The sequence below is a fragment of the Cervus elaphus genome, chromosome 20 (assembly GCF_910594005.1).
Source record: "Cervus elaphus chromosome 20, mCerEla1.1, whole genome shotgun sequence".
In the NCBI taxonomy this organism is placed as follows: Eukaryota; Metazoa; Chordata; class Mammalia; order Artiodactyla; family Cervidae; genus Cervus; species Cervus elaphus.
In genome coordinates, this window is record NC_057834.1 from 37,901,415 (window position 1) to 37,919,067 (window position 17,653).

Genomic DNA, 17,653 nt, shown 5'->3' on the forward strand with positions numbered 1-17,653 from the left:
ATTCTTTACTCCCTATGTCCTCATAGAAGCGGTTGTCATAGCAATAGAAGGCTGGGGTCCCAGGCTCATAGGTTCAAGGAGGGCTCCTCTGAGGGATGTTGAGAGGGTGCACATGCACACACGCACACGTACACACCCTTCCTTCTGCTTCACTCTCAGCAAGAAGAGGCTGTATTTGCTCATCCCCCTTCCCCCAGCCCCCACCAGGGCTCCAAGTAAGAAGATGAGCTTAAGAAGAAACGCTGTGGACTTCCCTGGTAGTCTAGTGGGGAAGAATCCGCCACCAATGCAGGGGACATAGGTTCCATCCCTTGCCTGGGAAAATTCCACATGCCGTAGGTCAACTAAGCCTGTGTGCCAAAACTACCAAGCCCATACTTTAGAGGCCAAGAGCTTAAGCCACTGAAGCCCATGCTCCACAACGGGAGAGGCCACCACAAGGAGAAGCCCATGTGTCTCAACTAGAGAGTAGCCCCTGTTCCCTGCAACTAAAGAAAACCCATGCACAGCAACAAAGATCCAAAGAAAATAAAGAAAGAAATAAGAAAAAAATACTGACCAAATCCTAAAAAGTGGTACCAAACCCCAAAGGGCATCAAGACATGGAAGACATAGATCCCAGAATCCACCTTGGAATCTGCATGTGCTAGAGAGAAATTTGGCCTGGAGCAGAATACTCCACGACCCACTTTGGGTGGCCAGGCCTGTCTGAGATCTTCAAGGATCCAAGGACTCAGAAGGAGACCCTTCAATGTCTGTTTCAAGAGCCTGCGCTCTGACTGAGCCTTCTCTCCTTTTTCTCCCGCCATACTCTCAGTCTCTGAAGGTAGTAACCAAGGCTCTATCTTTCATGCATTTCTCTTTTCTGTGCTCAACTCTCCCCGGGAGAAACTCATTTCGTTGAATTGGCACACATTTATTGATTAAAAGCAATGCTGTAAAGTTGATTGTTGATAGGATCCTAGATTTCTTTTTTTGTCTTAAAGAGCATTTTGGCAAAAACTGAATATGGATTCTAAACCTGAAAATAGTGCGTTATCAGTGTCAAACCTGTTTGGGTTCACTGGGTTTATGGAAATGAATATTCCTGCTCTTGGGAGATACAAGCTAACATACACTGGGATGGAGTGTCATGATATGCAACTGACTCTTGAATGGTTAAAAAAATGTATATGTGAATGTATAGCATATGTGTATGCACACATATGTTAATTTATATGTAGACAGAGAAAACAAATGGAAAAAATGTTAGCAGCTGGTAAATCTTAAGTGAAAGGTACATTGTTGATTAGCCGCCAAGTCACATCTGACTGTTTTGTGACCCCATGGACTGTAGCCCGCCAGGCTCCGCTGTCCATGGGATTCTCCAGCCAAGAATACTGGGGTGGGTTGCCATGCCCTCCTCCAGGGCATGGGACTGGATGCCATGATCTTAGTTTTTTGTATGTTGAGTTTCAAGCCAGCTCTTTCACTTTCATCAAGAGGCTCGTCAGTTCCTCTTTGCTTTCTGCCATAAGAGTGGTATCATCTGCATATCTGAGGTTATTGATATTTCTCCCGGCAATCTTGATTCCAGTTTGTGCTTCATCCAGCCTGGCATTCTGCATCATGTACTCTGCATATAAGTTAAATAAGCAGTGTGACAATATACAACCTTGACGTACTCCTGTCCCAATTTGGAACCAGTCCATTGTTCCATGTCTAGTTCTAACTGTTGCTTCTTGACCTGCACACAGATTTCTCAGGAGGCAGGTAAGGTAGTCTGGTATTCCCATCTCTTTAGGAATTTTCCACAGTGAGTCAAGCCATGTCTTTTTCGGAATGTGGCATCTGTAAACCAACCAACCAACAAGCTGCTCTCTTGCTCATAGAGACCATCTCTCAGAGCACAAGCATGATCTGCTTTGATGCTAAAATAGCTCCTCATTCCTAGAGATGAGGGTAGCGGGGAATAAAAGGGTGAAGGGGCTAAGCGGGAAACAGGAATCCTTCATACCGAGCTCTCCTGTTGGCTCTCTTCAGCCCTCCTAAGGAAGTCCTGTTTCCTTCCCTCTTGATGAACTGGGAGCCAGGGTGGCAGGAAGGGAAGCACTCTGTGCTGTGTGCACCGGGAGCATCCACCGCAAGTAAGGCATCTTCCCTGGGTTCAGGCAGTCAGTGGACTCACCAGCGATGGGGAGAAGTTTCAGAAGAAAAGCAGAGAAAAGGTTTGCTGAGAGTCAAAACCCTGGCCTTTTGGATTTCAAAGCCAAAGTTGAGAGAGATGTCAGTATATAAGAACTGTGCTTCTAATACACTAACCACATGTGACTGTTTCACACTTTAGTTGAAATTAGTTAAAATGGAGACTTCCCTGATGGTCCGGTGGTTAAGAATCCTCCTTCTAATGCAGGGGACACGGGTTCGATCCCCAGTTGGGGAACTGAGATCCCACATGCCATGAGGCAACGTGGCCTGCACACTCCAACTAGAGAAGCCCCCGCTCCTCCAAAAAGACCCAGTGTAGCCAATAATAATGATGATGATGTGACAATAATAAAGTCATCATTGTAAAAAAATAAAATTAGTTAAAATGAAATAACTAAAAAATTCAGTTCTCCAGTCTGGATTTCAAGTGTTCCATAGCCACATGTGACTGGTGGCTAACATATTGGACGGTGGAGCTATCATAGAAGACTTCCATTTTCACCAAAAGTTCTATTGGACAGTGACTCATTAGCAAGAAAGGCATGGCATTCTGTATGACTTATTACTATTATTATTATTCTGTCTCTTTGGAGAGACAGGCAGAGTTTTTGTCTGTTTTGTCCACTGCTGTTGCTCAGAAAAGTGCCTGGCACTCTGGAGAATGATCAGGAAATTTTTGTTGAGGAAATACTACAGGAGTTAGAACCAGTTTTTCATCACTTCTATCCCCTCACCCAACTGATCTCATCTAGAATGAGTTCATCCAGACCGGGGAGGAAGACAAGAAAGAGAGAACAGGACAGAGGGGGTCTTAAACATCTGCGGCTAAGTCCCTCAGAAGAGCTCTGAGGCTCTGCGGGCTCTGACTTTACACAATCTGGAATTTGGAGAGGATGGCAAAGAAAAAACCCAGATAAGCTGGTGAGTCCAAGAGTAACAGGAATCTTGCACTTGCTCCCCAAAATGCACATTGTGCCCAGAGAGTGGGTCTGGGCCACTCTGAGATTTCTGCTCACCCCAGGTCTCAGCCTGGTTTGTGGAACTGAGGAGTGACTGAGTAGCAAGTGAAGGGCCAGAGACAGCCCAGCTGAGCTCCGTATAGCTCCAGAGAGGCATGAAACACAGAGGGAGGGAGGGAATTCCCCGGTGGTCCAGTGGTTAGGACTCGGAGTTTTCACTGCTGGGGCCTGGGTTCAGTCCCTGGGCAGAGAACTAGGATCCTGCGAGGTGAGTGGTGTGGCCAAAAAGAAAAAGAAAAAAGCAGAGGGAGGAAAAGGAAGAGGTGCTTGTGGAGGTCTGGGATAAGCCAGAGGGGGATGACCTGTGCCCTGCGTGAGCTCACACCCGAGAACAGACAGGCTCGGGAAGTCTCAGTGGAGGCCAAAGAGGACAAGTGTTGATGACCAAACACCAGAAGTATTTGATCCCCTCTCTCCATGCCTGTAGCACATCGGGAGCCCTCTAGAAAATTAGAGGCACCTCTGGAGAGAATGGCTGGGTAGTCCCTGCAGGAACAAAGATTTAAGTCCTTGCCACCTAATGGAACAGGGGCTGGAAGAAGAAATTGGGTTTGATTGTAGAAAACTAAGGAAGTTAACAAGTCTTAAACATCTGAGTTTGCATCCTGAATATTTATATCCACCATTTTTATACCCACTATTTCATTATTGTTTGATTTTTAAAAAATAAGAATATAAACCTATAATATTTGTGTAAATTAAAAATGATTTAAAAAAATGATTCCATTTACATGGGGTACCTAGACTAGTCAAATTCATAGAGACAGAAAGAAGAATAGTAATTGCCAGGGGCTGGGGACAGGAGAAAGGGAGTTAGTATTGAGTTATTTATTTTTGCCTACATTGGGTCTTCATCCCTACGTGCAGGCTTTTCTCTAGTTGTGGTGAGCAGGGTCTACTCTCTAGTTGTGGGGTGTGGGCTCATCTTGTTGCAGAGCATGGGTTCTAGGCACTTGGGCTTCAGTAGTTGTGGCACGGGGCTTAGCTGCTCTGTGATATGTGGGATCTTAACTACCCAACCAGGGATCGAACCCATGTCCCCTGCATTGCAATGTGGAGTCTTAACCACTGGACCACCAGGGAAGCCCCGGGAGTTAGTATTGAGTGGGTATGGAGTTTCAGTTTGGGAAGATGAAAATTTCTGGTGATGGATGGTAGTGATGGCTGTACAATAATGTGAATGTAAATGTACATGTAAATGGTTAAAACAGTAAACTTCATATTATGTGTATTTATTACAGTCAAAAAAGAATGTAAAATTAAAAAAAAAGATTGCTGCAAATTTACTGTAACAACTTTGATTCTGGATATTTCTTGAAAACTGGCGTGTTTCATATTCACTCCACGATCACTTACAGAGTGCCCTTCCAGCTAACTTTATGCCCGTTGCAAGCCCCTAGGTTTGACAGCAAGGCTCTATTTCTGAGTGCTTGCCTAGCTACCAGCTGGAAAGTGGTTTGCCACTTCCTTCTGAGCTTGGTCACACATTCTCTTGATGGTCCTCTTGTTGCAGATCCCAAAAGAGAAGTCAGTGGGCGGCTTGGGCTCTGTCTTAAACACCAAGAAACAGGACATAAAGCCAGTGACACCACCCTGGGGGCATAGTAAGCACCCTAGGTAGCCTGACACTGGCTCTGCACTCCTCTGTTCCTAGCACACAGTTCCCTGAACATCTAACAAAGTTCTACTCAAGCTCTTGGTTTGGGGTCCCCATGAGGATGGCAAGAAAAAATTGTATTCTTTTGGAAGTCTTTCAACAGAAACATCTCCCTTAGCAACTGACTCTCTCTCTCTCTCTTTTGGCCATACTGTGTGGATCGAATCTGGGTCCCCTCCAGTGGAAGCATGGAGTCCTAACCACTGGGATGCCAGGGAATTCCCAGCAATCGACTCTCAAAACCTCTCCTCTAGTCAGGATAGATTTCAATAGGGAGACTGTAAACAGAAATGATGAAGATTCCTCCAATCAGCAGATATTTCTTGAGCACCTCCGCGTGTTCAGCATCGCTGTAGGACCTTTGGATAAGTGTTTACTAGACAAATTGCACCTAATCATGAAGGTGAACGTTCCAGATCAGAAACAATAAGAAAACAAACAAAAACCTACAGCAAGTCACTGTGGTGCTGTAAAAGAGCAATGCAGCCTGGCAAGCCAAGGAAAGCTTCCCAGAGGGGATGAGACTAGGGCGAGGCCCTGAAGAAGGGCTTGGGTTTGAATAGAAAAGAGAGGCAACAGAGAATTTTTTGAGGGAAGCCACACACAAAGGAACTAGGAGGTTGTGTGTAGAGAATTTGTTGTTAAGTCATTCCTGAAGTACATCCTGTGTGCTGAGGCATGACACGAAGCAATGGGAAACAGACCACCTGTCCTCAAGGAGATCTCGTCTGGGAAATGGTGAATGGAGGGGCTACTAACACAAATACAGGTGATGTGTATTCGTCTACAAGAATGTTAAGCCCCTAGAAAGTAGAAACCTTACCTGTTCTGTTCATGACTGTATCCTCAGTAGCTAGAACAGTGCCAGGCACAAATTATGTGCCAGATAATTGCATACTGAATGAACTCACGCTGCAATGGAGATGTATAATAGCAATACTGATAGTTACCATTTATGGAGCACACACATGTGCCAGACAATATTCTAAGACTTTTACATACATCATCCTATTTTATCCACCAGCACTTTGAGAGTACTATAATTATCTCATTTCACAGACTTGGAAACCAAGGCTTATAGAAGTTAGCACTTGCCTCAAGGTTACCTAAACTCTTAAGTGACAGAACAGAGATTTGAAGTCATGAATTCAAAATTACCTAACTTCACTATCCATCCTCTGAACATAGAGTCAAAATGCTGTTTGGGGAAGTTTGTCTACTAGCTGACTGAAATATGCAGAGAAAGACTCAAGAAAGTGAAACTATTGCAATGAAAAAATAGCAATAGCAACGCGTATAAACTAAAGCAGTTACAGTAGGAAAGACGAAAGGATCTACTTTCAGGGGATTTCAGTTCAGTTTAGCCGCTCTGTTGTGTCTGACACTTTGCAACCTCATGGACTACTGCATGCCAGGCTTCCCTGTCCATTACCAACTCCTGGAGCTCTTTTTCTTGGGGATGGTTTTGATCACTGCCTCCTGTACAATGTTAGAAACCTCAGCCCATAGTTCTTCAGGCACTCTGTCAATCAGATCTAATCCCTTGAATCTATTTGTCATTTCCACTGTATAATCATAAGGGATTTGATATAGATCATACCTGAATGGTTTAGTGATTTCCCCAACTTTCTTCAATTTAAGTATGAATTTGGCAATAAGGAGTTCATGATCTAAGCCACATTCCTCTCCCAGTCTTGTTTTTGCTGACTGTATAGAGCTTCTCCATCTTCGGCTGCAAAGAATATAATCAATCTGATTTCAGTATTGATCATCTGGTGATGTCCATGTGTAGAGTCGTCTCTTGTGTTGTGGGAAGAGGGTGTTTACTGTGACCAGTGCGTTCTCTTGGCAAAACTCTGTTAACCTTTGCCCTGCTTCATTTTGTACTCCAAGGCCAAACTTGCCTGTTACCCCAGGAATTTACTGATTTCCTACTTTTGCGTTTTAGTACTGTATGATGAAAAGGACATCTTTTTTGGATGTTAATTCTAGACGGTCTTGTAGGTCATCATAGAACCATTCAGCTTCAGCTTCTTCAGCATTAGTGGTTGGGGCATAGACTTGGATTACTGATATACAGTGATTTGCCTTGGAAATGAACATAGATCATTCTGTCGTTTTTGAGATTGCACTCAAGTACTTACTGCACTTCAGACTCTTTTGTTGACTATGAGGGCTACTTCATTTCTTCTAAGGGATTCTTGCCCCCAGTAGTATATATAATGGTCATCTGAATTAAATTCTCCTATTCCCGTCCATTTCAGTTCATTAATTCCTAAAATGTTCACTCTTGCAGTCTCCTGTTTGACCACTTCCAATTTGTCTTGATTCACCGACCTAACATTCCAGGTTCCTACGCAGCCCTTTGAAATCCCCTTCAAAGGGCTTCTAAGGAAAGTTCAGGGCTTGACGACTTATTTGATATATGGGCTGATCAAATTTCTCGACTGGAAATACAAAGAACGGTGGTAGCCCCAAGAGAAATAGCTTTTCTGTAATTCCCAGTTCGACAGTACACTCCATAGACAGATTTTAGACAGATGACCCTAATCTCTAGATTTGTCAGTTCCACAAAACACTTAGTCAGGTGCTGGGTGTCCACAGTAACGGCAAGTCAGATTGAAAAGTCATTCTGGAGGGCAGAATGATAAAAGCGAGAAAGAAATGAAAGAAGGCGGGGGCGGGGGGGGCGGGGGCAAAGAGAGCGAGGGTGCACAGACCACTCTCTTCTAGGAGCGGTCGCATCCCAGAGACCAGCGGGCACTACAAAGGGAAAGGAGGGGCTTGTCTAAGAACTACAACTCCCAGTAGGCATCGGTCAGAGCAACCAAGCTTCCGGCCAGAGCTTATTTCCGGTCTTTCGGGTGCTGACGCTCTCTTCCGGTTTTGACGGCCCCTGAAAGGCTTTGGGGGATGTGCAGGGTGAGTCCCGAGGCACTGGGGTCGCGAGTGGGAGCAGGGGAATCTTGTGTCCGCACTACACCCAGTGGCTCAAAGTTAGCTCCGGGAGGTCAGGGAGGAGGGAGGGCATGCTGGCGGGAGGACGTGTAATCTTGGCAAGAATGGGGGAGGGGACTGGGGCCACGGAGGGCCCCAGAAAGGGATGTGGAGGGCGAGGACGAATGGGATCCCGGGGAAAGGCTGGAGGGTGGGATGCAAGAGCGTGGGGGGGACCCCGCGAGGGCGCCGTGGGATCCCAGGGGAGCTGGTGGAGGAGGCCAGAGGGAAGGTAGCAACCGTGGGGTGCTTCTGCGTGAAGGAAAGCTAGAGGCTGCTGTGGGTCCGAGATCGGCCGAATCCGGCAGCCCAAGGAGCGTGGGCACGTGGAGTCCTCTCAGAAAATCCTGCCAGTTAGGGAGCATCCAGGGCCCAGGTGGCTTAGAGACCGCTATGTTGGAAGGGGCTGCCTCTTGGACAAACTCAAAAGAGCTTTGACAGAGTTTGAAAGAAAGAGCTGTCAGGAAGCTTTTGGTGGTTTTCGTGCTTGGATTGACTGCTCGCTTTGCTTTTTTCTCCAAAGATGAGGCTGCTGGCGTTCGCGGTGTTGGCTCTGTTTGCTGTCACTCAAGCAGAGGAAGGAGCCAGGCTTTTGGCCTCCAAATCACTGCTGAACAGATACGCTGTGGAGGGGCGAGACCTGACCTTACAGTACAACATTTACAATGTTGGCTCGAGGTAAGGAGGCACTGGAACTATAGGTTGGGCCCTTTTCAGGTTTCTTAAATTTCCTAGCTGGGAACAGACACCAGCAGTGATTTATCTTTGGGAAATTTTCAGCAGCAGATATCATGAGTGAATGAATGAATATACTGCTGGATCTGCTTTTGGAAGAGGAGGACATATTATCTAAGCTACAAGAAACCATCTTCCACTTTTTTTGACGTGTAAGGGTTTCAGGGTGGGGAAGAAGCAAGAATTGTAGTGAAATAGAAAAAAATGAGAAGGCAGAAAATGTATAATCCTTTGTTACCTTAGGGATTTAGTTTCAGCTTCCTTTCTTAGATTGGCATTTTTGTTATCTTTCACGGTTTTAAAAAAGTAGACCTTTTATCTTGTTTGGTTGGGTTTGGGGTTGTGTTTTTTTTTTTTTTTCTTTTTCTTTTTTCCACACTGTGGGGCATATGGAATCTTAGTTCCTTGAGCAAGGATCAGACCTGAGTGTTCCACATTGGAAGCACAGAGTCATAACCACTGGACTGCCAGAGAAGTTCCTTTTTGTTTATTTATTTGGCTTCGTGTCGGGCCTTAGATATGGCCTGCAGGATTTTCATTACTGCGTCCCCTGGACCACGAGGAAAGTCCTCTCTTTTACTTTATTCCCTTTAATTTTCTTTTCCATATGCATCTTGCTCCTCTTCCCCTCCTTACACACACACACACACACACACACACACACACACGTGAGAAAAAACTAGGGCAAAAATGGATTCAGGCCCATTCATTCCTAGATATTTCGAGTATTTTATTTTGGTGCCCGGAATCCAGGCCTTGAGTGAGATTCTTCAGTGTAACTATGTGACTCATATCTGTCCTTTGTAGTTCTGATTTTTTAGGACAGGCAGACAGATTTGATTGCTAACTGCTTTAATTTTATAACCACTGCTTACTAACCTTTCTTTGTTTCCTCCATTCTCTAGTGCTGCATTAGATGTGGAATTATCTGATGATTCCTTCCCTCCAGAAGACTTTGGCATTGTCTCTGGAATGCTCAACGTCAAATGGGACCGGATTGCTCCGTATCCTCTTGACACTGGCTGATGAAGGCTAATGGGATGTTGGGAGGGATACTGCCAGCAAAGCAGTAGGATCACATCAGTCTAAGAGTATATGGCCATTCTTGCCACCTCTCTGGGTAAGATGTGGCAAGAGAGACTAGTGAGAATTGAGTGTGCATGATTTAGGGTGGGCCTGAGGAAGGAGGTTCCTGAAGTTTAGGTTATAAAGCCCTAAAACATTCTGTATTGGGAGAATGTAGGCAGATGTTTGTGGCTGGTTGATGATCTTTAAGGTGCTTTTAAAAGAAATTCTGTGGGATGCTAGTGTGGAAGACCTGGGTGACCTGTTTAAAGGCTCTTCTTATTCAATGAACCCCTTATTTGGATCAACTTGAGTGTTTTTAAAATGTATTGCTTATTTACTTATTTTTGGCTACACTGGGTCTTCGTTGCTGTATGCAGGCTTTCCCTAGTTGCGGCAAGTGGGGGCCACTCTTGTTGTGGTGCATGGGCTTCTCATTGCAGTGGCTTCTCTTGTGGAGCACAAGCTCTAGGGAGATCCAGATTCAGTAGTTGTGGCACACAGGCTTAGTTGCTCTGTGGCATGCAGAATCTTCCCAGACCAGGGGTCAAACCGGTGTCCCCTGCATTGGCAGGCAGATTCTTTACCACTGGGCCATCAGGGAAGTTCCTTCCTGAGTGTTTTGATTTAGATTACTTTTTTCCCTTGTGAGTTAAAGTATATTTAGATTTTCTGACAAGGGTAAGTGTTCTCTTTGTTTTTTGTTTTTGTTTTGTATTTTCAAGAATTTCCTTCAGTTATAGGCAGCGAAAGGTTTTCTGTGACCTTAAGTGACTAATTTTTCATCTATAACCTGTATTGTTTTATAACATTTCAATATTGAGTATGTCATAGACCTCTTAAAACTTGATTAAAAAAATATCATATAATACCACCCACTTTAGGCTTAGATAAAAAGCCTGTGTTTATTATTTTTGCAGAGTATCTTAGATATGAAATATTATATGTGTTAGCAACTCTTTTTGTGAATGGTACATTTAGTCCCTAAGTTGAAAGTTTGTTACAACTGTAGCTTCATCTTTTTCCCTCCTTAACTCATGAGTCAGTGCTAGCAACGTCTCCCACACTGTGGTCCTGCGCCCTCTCAAGGCTGGTTATTTCAACTTCACCTCAGCAACTGTTACATACCTGGCCCAGGAGGATGGGCCTGTTGTGGTAAGTCACCCAAACACTTAGCTGGCTGGGGCTCAGCTCTGCCTTCCTTTGAAATCTCGTGCAGAAAATCTCCAGAGCAGGTGCTAAATTCTGGGGAAGGTAAGAAGGACCAAAAACTTGGGATATTGTTGTAGGAAGGAGCATATTTCAAATTATATTATAAAGTCTCAAAATCAAGCAGTTGAAATGAACAGGAGGGGAGCGCTGTCTGATTCCCTTCCTTCTGCTTCACTTTTATTCTGTACAGTGTCATGTGCTACCTGGTTTTTTACCATCCTTGCCTTTCTGACCCACCTTCTACACTGCCATCAGATGATTCCCAGTCTCCGCTGTGTCTGTCTTCCCCTTGCTTAGAATGCTCCTGCTTCTCACATCAAGGCCACGCTTTTCCTTGCACACCCTCCAATAGTTTTGCTGTGTTCTGCCTCTCCCTTCAATTCTCTACCCACCAGGATCCTCTGTCCTAATGAGGCCAAGCGCCTCCTCTGTCTCAGTGCTCCTTCCTTCTACTCTGCCTTTGTTCTCTGTTTGAAGTACTCTCTCTCCTCCACTTCATTATGTGACACCTTCTCAAGACCCAGTTCCGAACTGCATCTCCTTGATTCTCTCTCCTACTTTTACAATTCATATTGCTCTTTCCTACTCATTCTTTCACTAAACATTCATTGACTGCATCAAAACTTCTGTAGCTCTTAAAATCCATGCCACTTGCACATTTAATTCTTGACTATCTTCAGTAGTTCTCTTTTTTATATCTAGATCTTTTCCCTCACCCCCACCTCCCAGTTTAATTATAAACTCCTTGAAGTGAGGGTCTGTGTCTTAGATTTCTTTCTGTTTCCCATATAGGGTAGAAATCCAATGTAAACAGTCTTTTGATTGATTGATATAAAGGCCAGCAGACATTTATTGAGCCCCCACAATGTGCTAGATGATAGGAAATACACAGAAGATTAATAAGATACTGTCACAGGCCTCAAAAAGCTTAGGTCATGAATTATAAATACACATGGGCTTTAGGCTCCTTAGTGAGTGCACATTAGGGAAGGGACTTACCGTAGTCAACCATAGAACTATAAGAAATCCAAGAGTCTCGAACATTCAATGCACTCTCCAAATTATCTTTTTTAAATGAGCCTGCCTGTGGGACTATATTCTTGTAATTCTGGTTATGTTGTTTTCACATCTTCCATCCTGTGTGCTTTAAGAACCTCGTCTGGGATTCTTTGGTTCCACCTGGTCCTTGATGGGTTAAAAGACACAAACTTAAAGGCTCAGCTGCCACTTTAGAACAAAGTTGTTTGCTGTGTGCTCCAAACTCTTGGCCTGCTCTCCAAGACGAAGGAATGTGGGGCAGACTCAGCCCCTCCTCTGGCAATGTACATTTAGGTAGGGCTTGAGACTTTACGGAATCCTCCTTATTTCACTGGAGCCTCATGTCAGCTTGTGAGTTACAGGAGAGTGTTTCCACTTGAGGAATGGGAAATGATTGCCAGGGCAAAAGGGCCAGTGGTGGTGAGCAACTCTCTCCAGAGTCTGAGGCTGAGGTAGAATGATCTGGCTTTAATTACAGCAGCATACCTGTCCTACCTTTTTTTTTTTTTCTTTTTTTTTAGTAAATGCTCATCATGTGTCTCCTGGCTCCTAATTTACTCATCTTTACAACACACAGAAGAACCATCCATCTTCTCTAGTTCAAAAGCTTTTCCTCATCTGGATGTTTCTTGGGCCTTTGGGAACTAAGACTCTATTGCTTAGAACTGGGTTGGTTGAAAAACTGCCCTTTTCCCAGATGAGAAAGAGCTGAAGACTTGCCTTTTTTCTTCTTTTCAGATCGGCTTTACCAGTGCACCTGGACAGGGTGGAATCCTGGCTCAGCGGGAGTTTGATAGAAGATTCTCCCCCCATTTTGTAAGCTTTGCAGTCCTCTCATCATTCCCCTGGGAGGAGAACACCCTTTGTGTTCTGAGACCTCTTGGCCTCCTTAGAAGATATGTATAGTTGGTTGGTTCTTGTCATATCTGTTTTTTGGTGTCTGGTATACACAGCCATCAAACATCGTGATTTAACCATGGCTAGAGATTTTTGGCAATGAGATCACAATTGCCAGAACCAAAAAAAACTGCTGTTTTTCTCTGCTCAGTCTTGAGTAAAGCCCCACCTTGGAGTCCTGGGTCTAATTCAAGGATGAAAAGAGTATCTGCTTAGATTCAAAGAGTCCCCGAGCATCGGGCGGTTAAATGGGGACTTTGTTGTACTCTAGTCAGGAGAAAATTTTTTGAAGATTTGCCTAAGGTACTGAATGAGGAGATTCATTTATTCATTCCTTCAGGGAATAATTATGAGGTTCCAAATTACGTGCTTAGTTCTGTGCTTTGCTTGGAGAAACCAGCGCAAGAGGCAGTCCCTCCCATTGAAGATCTTATGGGCTTATGGAGGCCTCAGTGGAGGACAGCTGTGATGGCAGTCACACACAGGGCTAGGAGGAGATGCAGCGGGAACACCTAACCTCGTGTTGAGATTCAGGGAGGATTCTCTGGGGGAGAGAGGTTTCCCTAATTAAAGAGGAGGTGAGGAAGGGGAGGCACCCCAGGAGGAGGGAGTAGCTCTGAAGTGAGAAAAAGCGTGGTGGAGTCCAGGAATAGCAGGTAGTTTAGGAAGGCTGGAGGGCAGCACGTGAGGCAGAGGAATGGAAGAGAGGCTGGCGGCGTGGGCCGGAGTTATTTTGCCGGCGGCTTGACTGTCAGGGCAACACCTGGACATCTCCCTCCTCAAATTGTCTGGAAGAGAGAAGCTTCTCTTCCAGATTGGATTGGGTCAGGTGAGGCCTCTGGTTTCATAGCTCGAAAGGTTGGTCTTCAGTGAGCCATTCTGTGTCCAGAGTGGCCAGAGAGGAGCCTTCCTGCTGACGCTCTGCTCATTTGGGCTGGCTGCTCCCTTTTCTCATTGGACCCTTCCGTCCTAGTCCCCTCCTGCGCCCTAATCCAGGCTTCTAAGCAAGGCCTTTGTTGTCTTCCGCAGCTGGACTGGGCAGCCTTCGGGGTCATGACCCTCCCTTCTATCGGCGTCCCCCTGCTGTTGTGGTACTCCAGCAAGAGGAAATATGACACCCCCAAAACCAAGAAGAACTGAGTGGGGCTTCCACAGCCCTCCCTGCCCAAGAAATCCAGGTGCTTTCCAGACTCCAAAGGGTATCTCAAATGCAGTGTCTTCTCCTTTAGCCCTTGGCCATCTTCTCCTGGGTCCTGTCCTGCTCTAACCAGAGCAAAGGACCAGGCCTGGGAGTCTGTGAGCACCTCTTCAGTTCCATCACGAAGCCGGACAAACAGGAATGCCTTCGGCAGCCGTCTTGACCTTGGGGCCCTGTGTTGCAGCACTGAGGTGCCGGGGGTATGTTGCTGGCGATGTGAACTCTCAGGGGTCCAGGAAAGGGCATTTCGGAGACTGCCTGACACCACCCCATCCCCCACCACTCCTCTCAAAAAGAGGGTGAAAGATAAGATGAAAGCTGTGGGACTCTTGGAGGCTACCCAGTCTCTGTACTGGCTTAGGAAAGTTCTTACCAAATGGGGTTTTCTAATAAAAACAAATGCCACCCTGACGTGTCTGTTTTCCCATCACCTGGATGAACTCAGGTTGCTGTTGGTACACAGGCCCTGACTACTCAGGCTGCTGGACAAGTGAGCTGAACTCCGGCCTCCTTGCTCTAGGGAGTGTGTGTCCTGTTCCCCAGAGGTGTTCTACCCGTCCACCTTCTTGAACATCTTTGCTTCTGCCCCTTGTTTGCCTGTCTGTTTTCACCAGTCACCACATGCTCAGTCATGTCCAATTCTTTGCGACCTCACGGACTGTAACCTGCGAGGCTCCTCAGTCCATGGAAGTTTCCAGGCAAGAATACTGGAGCAGATTTCCACTATCTTCTCCAGGGGATCTTCCCGACCCAGGGACCAAACCGTTGGCTCTTGGATTGGCAGGCAGACTCTTTATCTCTGTGCCAGTCACCGTATATTCCCCTAAATCTTCCTTGCTTTGTGAGCCCCCTCTCCACAGTAGAGGAGGGAAAATGGGAAAAGATGGTCTGCAATTGTTCTATCCCCAGGAGATCTTCTGACGGTAATTTAATTCATTATTTTTAAAAAAAACTATTTATTTGACTGTGTCAGGTGTTGGTTGTGGAATGTGGGCTTAGTTGCTTTGCCTTGTGGGATCTTAGTTCCCCGACCAGGGATTGAACCTGTGTCTCTTGCACTGCAAGCTATATTCTTAACCACTGGACCAGGGAAGTCCCTTCACTGACTATTCTTGAAAAGCTATCGATTACACCTGATTCTAGCCCTTCCTGTGTTTAAGACTTAGCTTTTCTCAAGTTTGAGCTTATTTTAATGCCTCTGCTTTGAGCTCAGGCCAGGCAGAAGCAACTGAACCCCCCGAATTGTTACCTAAGCACAGCCTGTGGAAAGGCAGTGGGTTTTGCTGCAGCAGCAGTGGGGAGAAGCCACTCTGAGCTGACTCTGTCCGACCCAGGAATGCCGTGGTCCGAGAACAGCCTCCCCGGCAGGAGAGAAACCCAACAAACACCCGCTTTGTTCTTGCCACCGTCTCTCAGCTTAGATTCTGGCGGGGTATGGGGGCAGTGAGGGCTGCTCAGCTGGTTTAACCTTCCCTTCGCCCGGCAGTTGGAGCCTCTGGGCTGAAGGATGAAAAGGACATGGAGGCAACGGGAGGCTCTGAGCGGAGTAGCCCTCCACCAGCTCACCTCCCTCCTTCAGGGCCTGCGGCTTGGACACCCCAGGACTGGCCAGGTCAGAAGGCAGGGAGGATGTGTTTGCTCTTGTTCATTGTGTTGCTGGTGGAGACCTGGGATTTGCTCAGGAGAATTGGGGAAAGGACAGTGAATCAGAAGCTTAGGGTTGAGAACAAGTATAGGGAAGGAAAAGGGAGTTAGTTTGATATGTATTGTCTTCCTCTTTAGCCCTATAAGATGTTAGTCTTTGGAGGCGGGAACACACTGCCACCTGTGTGGTGTCTAGTGGAAACAGAGTGAGGAGTTAACTTGTAGGAGGAGGCGTTCTGGTTTAGAGGGTAGGATAAACTTCATAACTTGGGAAGGCAATATGAGATTTCTTCCTCAGTCTGAGTGCTGGGAGGTACTCCTTTTCTGAAAGCTGGGGCAGTCTTTACCTTTCCTTGCAGAACTCCCACTTCATTTCCTGGCTCTTGTTACAGAGAAGACTAAGGGGAGCCCAGGTTTGACCCAGGTGATGAGAAGCAAGCGAAGGCAGGGTCACAGGCACCTTGAAAAAAGGCCAAAACCAGATACTTCATCTCTTGAGAGACCAAATTCCTTGGAGTCAGGGTGGAATTTGAGCCTTCCTTAAGTAGTGGTGTTGGAGAATAGAAGAGCCTCTAAAATCTATAGATGGCTAGACTTAGCTGGAGTAGTTGCTTTAGGATTAAGCCCTCTTCTTGAGATAACTTAATGGAGGATGAGTAGCCGATAGTGCTTCACTCTAGTGAAAACCACCGTAGGAAGATGGGAACCCTGACCTCCAGATTTTGTGCAGGTCTGCAAAGGAGAGAGAAAGTAAGCACCCACCTCACATCCTTCCTGGAGATTGGGTACCCAACCTGAGAACTTTCTCCCTGAAAGGCAAAACAGATGGTAACCCAGCTGTCAATGGGTTCCAGATCCCCTCCACCCCCGGAAACCAGCCCTCTATCCCTCCCATGTCATGCAGAGTTTTAGCTGGCACACGCTCACCCACACCCAGCCCCAGTACCAGGAGGAGCCAGAGCCAAGATTAATACCTTTTTTACATCCTAGGCTTTGGGATTTCACCTGAAGAAAGTCAATGGGAAATAGGGATAAGGATTCCCAAAAAGCTGGGGATAATGAAGCTGCTTGGTGAGAGGATGGGAGTTTTCAAGGCTTGATTCCCGGAGAGAGCAGCTCAGGGTGGTGGAAGGAGCACTGACCACAGACGCTCCAGCGCTGGGTCCCCGCCCACCTCCACCACCCACTGGCTGGCTGACCTCAGGTGAATCACGCCTCCTTCTGGAGCCTGCGTCCTCATCTGTACAATCACAGGATTGTTTAATTAGGATTTCTGAGGATCCTCCACCACAAAACAGGCAGCTGTTTCCCCTGTATTCTTGAGAAGTAAGAACTAGTCACTCACATGGTTTGGAGCCCAGCCAGGTAGGAAAAGGGCTGCCCCGGTGGCTCAGACAGTGAAGAATCTGCCTGCAATGTGGGAAGCCTGGGTTTGATCCCTAGCTCGGGAAGATTCCCTGGAGAAGGGAATGACTATCCACTCCAGTGTTCTTGTCTGGAGAATCCCATGGACAGAGGAGCCTGGCAGGCTACAGTCTGTGGGGTCGCAAAGAGTCACGACTGAGCGAGTAACAGTTTCACACCGGGAAGAAAGGGCACACAGTTTCCACATCTGGCAACAGCTGCCCTCTTCCTCTCACGGTTTGAGAGCAAGGATAGACCACGGATCACATCATTTAATCTCATTTAATAGATCAGGGAAGGCAGAAAGTGGAGGGGCTTATCCAAGGTTACAGCAAGTGGCAGTTTTATTGAAGAGCATATTTACTGAATAACTATTATTTTTATCATAACTGTTATGGACCCAGCGCTTAAGTGCCACTGTTGGTACACCTCTCATTCACTAGCCCCATTGTACAGAGGAGGCGATGAGGCTACTAGAATAGGTAACTTCTCCAAGGCCCCTTATCTAGGGAGTCGGCAGAGGCAGCCAAACTCTTCCAATTGCAGCATGTCCTTTTCACTAGACCATGGGCCTGGCAGGGAGGAGGCTCTCCGGTACCT

General features: G+C 46.2%; 1 protein-coding gene across 3 annotated transcripts; it reads left to right on the top strand.

Moving 5' to 3' along the window:
- Positions 1-7,651: 7,651 nt before the first annotated feature.
- On the top strand, positions 7,652-14,416 carry SSR2 (signal sequence receptor subunit 2). Of its 3 annotated transcripts, none has more exons than XM_043877410.1 (6): positions 7,652-7,785; positions 8,384-8,538; positions 9,501-9,599; positions 10,707-10,815; positions 12,649-12,726; positions 13,837-14,416. In XM_043877410.1, exons 1-6 carry the CDS (start codon positions 7,777-7,779, stop codon positions 13,945-13,947), a joined length of 561 nt encoding a protein of 186 aa, XP_043733345.1. In that variant the 5' UTR covers positions 7,652-7,776; the 3' UTR covers positions 13,948-14,416. The 3 variants fall into 3 exon arrangements, with proteins under 3 accessions (XP_043733345.1, XP_043733346.1, XP_043733347.1); XM_043877411.1 differs by having other exon boundaries at positions 7,739-7,873; XM_043877412.1 differs by having other exon boundaries at positions 7,768-7,859.
- Positions 14,417-17,653: the final 3,237 nt, after the last annotated feature.